The sequence below is a fragment of the Sinocyclocheilus anshuiensis genome, unplaced genomic scaffold, assembly GCF_001515605.1.
Source record: "Sinocyclocheilus anshuiensis isolate Anshui unplaced genomic scaffold, SAMN03320099.WGS_v1.1 scaffold392, whole genome shotgun sequence".
NCBI classification, from domain to species: domain Eukaryota; kingdom Metazoa; phylum Chordata; class Actinopteri; order Cypriniformes; family Cyprinidae; genus Sinocyclocheilus; species Sinocyclocheilus anshuiensis.
In genome coordinates, this window is record NW_015557091.1 from 903,213 (window position 1) to 910,550 (window position 7,338).

The 7,338-nt window shown below is 36.4% G+C and overlaps 1 protein-coding gene across 2 annotated transcripts in view; it reads right to left on the bottom strand.

Moving 5' to 3' along the window:
• LOC107677312 (uncharacterized) overlaps positions 1–7,338 on the bottom strand; it is a 16,546-nt gene that overhangs the window by 5,581 nt on the left and 3,627 nt on the right. The window contains exons 2-10 of one of the 2 annotated variants that reach the window (XM_016472188.1): positions 6,687–6,717; positions 5,852–6,611; positions 4,667–4,847; positions 4,434–4,573; positions 3,787–4,034; positions 2,862–3,164; positions 1,624–1,900; positions 567–744; positions 305–465 (exon numbers count right to left, since the gene is read on the bottom strand). In XM_016472188.1, the coding sequence (XP_016327674.1) occupies positions 305–465; positions 567–744; positions 1,624–1,900; positions 2,862–3,164; positions 3,787–4,034; positions 4,434–4,573; positions 4,667–4,847; positions 5,852–6,611; positions 6,687–6,689 (2,251 nt within the window). In that variant the 5' untranslated portion in view covers positions 6,690–6,717. Of the gene's footprint in view, positions 1–304; positions 466–566; positions 745–1,623; positions 1,901–2,861; positions 3,165–3,786; positions 4,035–4,433; positions 4,574–4,666; positions 4,848–5,851; positions 6,718–7,338 lie in introns of both variants that reach the window. The other variant, XM_016472187.1, reaches the window with a different exon arrangement.

Below are 7,338 nucleotides of genomic sequence, written 5' to 3' on the forward strand. Positions count from 1 at the left end.
ATAGAGAGAGAGAGAGAGAGAGAGAGAGAGAGAGAGAGAAATTTGAATAATCTTCATTCTTATTTTGTGAAAAAAAATTGTACATGATGGAAAGTTTTCATTGATATTTTTGAAATCAGCATCATCAAATTAGGTAATATTAGTCCTTGTTTGGAAACCAGCATAATTTTTTTCCCAACACGCAGAACTGTGTTATTTTCCGCTGTGCAAGGATTTTCCAAAATAATTTGTGTTACATGGAAAAAACTGCAGCAAACCACACTTGGACACGAGAGTGAGAACAATCCCTTTAAAAAACACTTACTTCCTGATCCGCTCTGCCAGTTATTATTTTCCGGCTGCAGGCACAGATCCGCGGAGCTGGAGAAGGCGGGACTCGGGCAGCGGTTCGGCAGGCGTGGAGTCGGCTGGGATGCGATCCAGAGAACAGGCCCGTCTGATGCACATCGAGATAAAGAATCCCCACTAATCGCATAAAAACACAGCCAGTTATGTGCACGGTGTACAAAACTGCTGACACCAGCAACAACACGCTGGATTCACATTCAAAAAGCTCCCAAATGAACCTGAAGAGTGTGTATATGAAGCGCGTCATGTTGTGCTGGAGAAGTCTCTGTAACTTTGGGTCATCGGAAAACACTAGCCAGTCCAAATGACGCGAGTCGCTCCCACAAAATCCTGATCCTGACGGCTCAAAACACAAAAGCACTGCACCCAAATGACCAAGTGCTGGCAAACCCTGATCTGCACAAACACAAAGATGAATGAGCAAACAAATTAATTTTACTTCTTAGAATTTCTCTGCTATTTAATTGAAATCACTGATTGCCTTAGAGAACAACAGTCCGAAGTAATAATCCAATTCATAGAGAAATGTTACATATATTTATTATATTTTATTTGAGGTTGACAATTTATGCGTCAATTTCATTTAAAAAATCATGTTTATAAGTCACATTTTGAGCAGTAAAGAACAAGACATTAATTAAAAATAAATAAACAATTTATCAAATACAAAAAGTAGTTAAAATACTCAAAAAAATCAAAACACTCAACAAATAATAAAATAAAAAATAATGAAAAAATAAAAATTTAAACAAAAATAAAAATCAAATATTTAAAAAATATATATATACAATTAAAATAATCAAAAAATAAATTATTTCAAAAATGAAATAATAATAATAAAATGTAAACTTTGATAGAGTATCAACAATACTAAAGACAAAGAAACACTATTACACTCCCAAACTACTTTTTTGTATATAATTGAATATTTATTAATACATTGAAATTTATACTTAAAACCAATGACCAACATAATTTCATATGTCTTTAATAATATTTCATGTGATAAGTAGTTTATTCACTAATAAAAGATTTAAAGTACGCAGCCTGGTACTTTTTTCACATTTTCTCTGCTTTTCATTCTGCTTCAAATCAAACTGTGTAATACTGTGATTCATCTCAAAGCTGGTTGGTCTGTACTGAAGAATTTTCAGAAAGTCAAAAAGTGACCAAAGATGATCTCTGGCTGTATATCAAGACACATCAGTCTATTTCTATTCGAACAAATCAAGCTGTGCCTCACACAGAAGACATTTCCAGATCAAACACACGCACCTGCACGAGAATCGTTGGCGACCAGATAAAGCCCGTCACTTCCTGTGCTGCCAGCGATTGGGACGTTCAATTCTGTAGCGTCTTCCCCAAAAAACACCAAAACAAGTCCATTCAGTGGAGTCGACGGCGGGCCAGTCAGCTCCACAAATAAACTCTCCTGAGACTGGTTTACCCCGGACGTCTTGCCCCATTCATTGATGACGAGACCCTCAGGAGGCGAGGGTATAGTGGGTTTTGGGGGACAGTTATTCTGATTCCTTGGTGTGGGAGAAGTGACCTGTGGACACATGGAGGGTTAATGTAACATTTGATGGACATTAAATAAGAAAGTAAGAAAGTAGGAAAGTAGGATTGCAGAATAAACCCTGTGACTGGCTACTTGCCATGTTTGGAATGTCATGTACTATTTTTGCAGTACGTGTAATCTGCACAGGAAGTTAATGTTACGCATGCATTAATTACAAAGACGACCCACTACCTTTGTCAAAATGTGTGGTTTGTAACCAGTGCACAATGGGTGGAGAATGTACACAATGCAATTTGCTCAACCTCTGTTACTGCTGATTTTTAACATCTTTAACTTGATATTTACATACAGTAATTACACTTCTCAACTGGAATAAAAAAAAATGTTTTCCTTTATTATAAGATTAGACTGCCAAAATATTTTTTTCTCAAATGGATTATTATTATTATTAATTTTTCCTATTATTAATTTTTTTTCCTGGCAATTGTTTTGCTCTTGACTTTGACAATATGTTTACAATCCCTCTGTAAAGGACTGTAATTTTTGTGTCTTCTTTATTTAATAAAAGTTAATTTTAAATTTTAATAACAATTAAAAAAAATGAATACAATTATTTTTAATTGCTGCAATAATGCTAGAAAAACGTATACTGTATACAGTTAAAAAAATAATATAAATTATTTTTAATAAAACAGTAGGCATTACAAAAAATAATTTAAACAAATTAAATAATAAAATTAATGCAACAGACCTCATATGAATTCATGAATCCTATTAAAATAAAATAATATAAAATAAAATAAAATTACACGCACACAAATAAATAAAAACTGCAACAGACCACAGAGGAATTATGAATTCCCCTAAACATTTTACACTTAAAGTTAAAATTTTGCCTGAAGTCTCCTTAAAGCAGTGGCACAATGAGATCAAGTATGCTTCAATGAGAATTCTGTATGAAGCTCCCATGAACGGAAACACTAGATCTCACCCTGAAAGCATTGAGGTTGAGTCTCTCGGTTCCACATCGACTGAGGGTCTCGTCAGCGGGTAACGCATTGATGTCCTCCAGCAGCGGGAGCTGTCCTGGTGTCAGCGCTTCCGTTAGCTCTGAAACCTTTTTATCAGACCCACGAGTGCAGTAAACCACCGCATCCAGCAAACCGTTTCTGGGAGTATTCGGACCCTCTTTAGAGGGCGGAGACTTGCTGCGATATAACACTATGGCGTCCGGTCCGTTCTGAATAGTGTTCGATGGGATTCTAATGTCAGGGCCGACCTTTGAACTGCCAATCTGGAAGAACCGATTCAGAAAGATTAACAGTTGTAACGTTATGTTTTTTACTTCAACCTTTCAGTTGTGGTCAGTAAGATTTTTTTTTTTTAAGAAATTAAAACTTTGATTCAGCAATGATGCATTAAATTCAAAAGATGTTACAAAAGATATCTATTTCAAATAAGTGCTGTTTTTTAAACTTTCTATTTATCAAAGAATCACGAAACAGCATTGAAAATAATAAGAAATGTTTCTTAGCAGCGGATCAGCATATCAGAATGATTTCTGAAGGATCATGTGACACTGAAGACTGGAGTAATGATGCTGAAAATTCAGCTTTGATCACAGAAATAAATTACATTTTAAAATATATTCAAATAGAAAACAGATATTTGAAATTGTAATGATATTTCATAATATTACTGTTTTTACTGTATTTTTAATTAAATGAATACAACCCTGGTGAGCATAAAAGACTTCTTTCAAAAACATTCAAAAATCATCCCAACCCCAAACTTTTAAACGCTAGTGTACATAAAGTGCTAACTGCCTTTTCTTTTACAGCTGACACATACTTCTAATCGGAATTCAATCGTATGACTCATTTGTGCCACAAGTGTCCAAGTACGCATCAGCTCACCAGGAAGTACCCGTCATCATCTGTGTAATATCCATTCAGCTCCAGCTCATAGTACACCATTCCAGTCTGTCCATTGATCATCACCAGCCAGATGAAATCCAGCGACATACGGAAGCCAGACGGATGCCACAACTCTATAAACTCCTCGTCCTCGGCTCCTCCTGGTGAGTCAGTGTTGATCTCGTTAAGCAGGAAATCAACATCGCTATGAATCGGGGGCTGGATCCGTCCTGACTCTGTGAAAGAGGCTGAAACGACAAGCCAGATGAAATTAAAAACATGAAAGGCCATCTAAAATGTGTCCTTAAAGGGATAGTTCACCCAAAAATGAAATTTCTGTCATTATTTACTCACCCTCAAGTTGTTCCAAACCTGTTTGAAGAATGTTGGTAACCAAACACTCGATGGTAGCCATTGACTTCCATGTATTGGAAAAAAATATTATGGAAGTCAATGGGTACCGTCAACTGTTTGGTTACCGACATTCTTTACAACATCTTCTTTTGTGTTCAACAGCTGCAGGAAACTCATGCAGGTTTGGAACAACATGAGAATGAGCAAATGATGACACAATTTTCATTTAGGCATGAATTATCACTGTAACTTAGTAGAGAAAGTAAGTTCTGCTACATGAATCGAAAACCTACTCATGTTAAGCGGGCAGGACTGAAACCAAACGCAGTCATTGGGTTTTCCGGGACTCCGGGGCCTTGCTACAAGCAGTCCCGGATCTCTCGTCCATTCAGCAACACCACAGCGACTGGCATGAAGACCTGCTGTGAGAAAACTGCAGCATACAAACATGGATTATTACAGCACATACTATAATACACAAAGGCCACAATAAAGCATTCTGCATTGTATGGCACGTGTTGATCACCTGTCTGTGAGGATGAAGGCTTTCCTCCCCGGTATGAGTGTCTCTGTGAGGTTGTCACTGGGCATGTGGGCGGAGTCACCGTAAACAAAGGCATCGATTGGCTGTTCGTGGCTGAGGGGGCCGTCCTTAGGGAAGTCTGATGCCAGGCCTTTATACAACGCCAATGCTGCACTTTGTGGCACTGAAAGATCAAATATTACATTGAAAAATTGTTTTAGTTCGAAGCAAGCTTTTGTACGATTCGTATTTCACTACTAAACCAAAAGATAAAAAGTAAATTATATTTTAAGAAAACATATTTAATTTATGACCAATTATATTATGACATTAAAAAAAACAAAACAAACAAAAAAAAAAAATATATATATATATATACACGCACATTTGAACTGTACAGTACATTTATAATGTACAGTTGTAAGAATACATCAAAGTAGTATGTGCTGCACAACATTTAATTTCTGATTAATAAAAATACTATTGCATCAGGATTAATTTACCAACGTGTTTGTTTTTTGGCATTACAATAATGAGAATTTAGGGGGGAATATCTGTCATGAAAATAATGGGAAAAAAATCTTACAAAATTAGTTTAAAATGGTATTAAAAATGAACTTCATTCACTTTATGCAAAATATAATTTATATATATATATTTTTTTTTTCTTTTGATATGGAAGTGATATGTGACCTGGACATTAATAAGATTTTACTCAACACCATTTTGGAACAGTTTTGGAACAGTGTTGTTATTGTTCATTTAAACTAAAACTATAAAAATAAAGTCATTAATTGAAATAAATATAAATTTTATACATTTTAGATTAATATAAATTTTAGATGAATATATATAATATTACCTTAAAAACTTAAATGAAATATAGAAATGTCTTTTGCAACTAATTGAAATAAAAGTTTAAGTAATTAAACTACTAAAACTAATACAGAATTGAAGCTAAATTAAATAAATTAAACTTAATTAGAAATAAAAAAAAACCTAATATGACAAAATGACAAAAGCACATAAAAAAATTACTCAAATTTAACTAAAATTAAAATGAAAACTGAAAATATAAAAATAAAAGCTAATTCAAAATATTAACAAATACTATACTAAATAAATAATACAAAAATGTGGAATTGTCTGCTTAAATGAGTTTATCCACAAGTATCCAATCAACACTACCTGACAAACTCGCAGTATTCACAGGTACGGCGAATATTCCAGGCTCTTTTGCGATGAACTCCACACTCGTGCTAATCAGATCCGTAGTAACATCATAAAGCACCAAAGAATATGATCCGGTTGCCATGCCAACACTGAGTTCCACATTGCCCCGCCGGTCCGGCCCACTGAGGTCGACTTCATTGATCCAAACCCCTGCAGGGGTCGGTGGCGGGCAGTGATTGACCCACGCAGGGGTCGGCGGGCCGGTGTAGAACGTCCAGAGGTTTTCCGACTGCCAGCAGCGCTGAATGGACTCGTCCCCCTCCAGAGCCGCCTCATCCTCCACGTACGGGACCGAGCCGGGAGTCAGAACGGATGCAAGGCCGTCGGCGCCATCTACGGATCTACGTGAAGTGTACACAACGGCGTCCAGCAACCCCACTCCTGAAACAAGTCCCCCTTCGCCAACCGGCACCCAGTTGGGGCCGTAGAGCGCGATGGCGTCGGGCCCGTTCTGAACAGAGTTGGGTGGAAGAGAGATGGCGGGATGGGGAGTCAGTTCGGAAGAGCCGACTATGAAAAAACCTTGCTGATCCGTGTGGTGTCCACTCAGATCGATGACCCGGTAGGCGGAATCTACTTTGCCGTTGTAGAACACAAGTGTGTATCCATCAAGAGAAGTAGGATTCGTACCTTCATAGAACAGCTCCACAAATTCCTGAGTGTCCAGTTTGGGATTGTCGCAGTTGACCTCGCTGATTATTAAACAGGAGTTTGTCTGTTTGAAAACGCACATTAACGCCACACACACTAAACTCAGCTCCACATGCATGGCTAAAAACTCTCAGCATACCATAATAAGCAAGGACTGATGGGAAAAGTTCCTGTAAAAAGGAAAACATAAGGTTCATTCCAGATGAATGCAATCACTTTCAAAACATATTAAGTTTCATTTCCACAAAATCTGGACACTGCTTCTCCAGCAGTTGAGATGTTGGCAATCTCAAGGACTATCTATGATCTGGAAGGTATCAAAACAACCAAAACGTCAAAACAATTCCAAGATATTTCACTCTCCATATTAATTTGACACGACCCTAGGGATTCATGACAAAGAACATGTCACACCAAACCAGGGCAAGCACTAGGAAAATAGCCCATGCAACAGTATTACAAGTTATATGATAGCATTGTCAGGAAGAGACAGCAGTAGTTTATAAATGACAGCGTTTTTGGGGAGGGAACTATTGAGAGTTGTATATTCTTAGTAGCTGTGAAGGAAGTGTGGTCCTTCAACTTTAGTCAACTTAGATGTGAACTGGCTAATTTAAATTTAAAAAACTTAAACGAAAATGAGAAATGATGTAAATTAAATAAAATAAGCTTCAGTTTAGGTACTTAAATTAACATAAATTAACTAAAACAAATATCAAAATAAATCAAAATAAAAAAATAAAAGCCAAATGTTATAACTTATGTTATAACTATAACTATAACTATATATA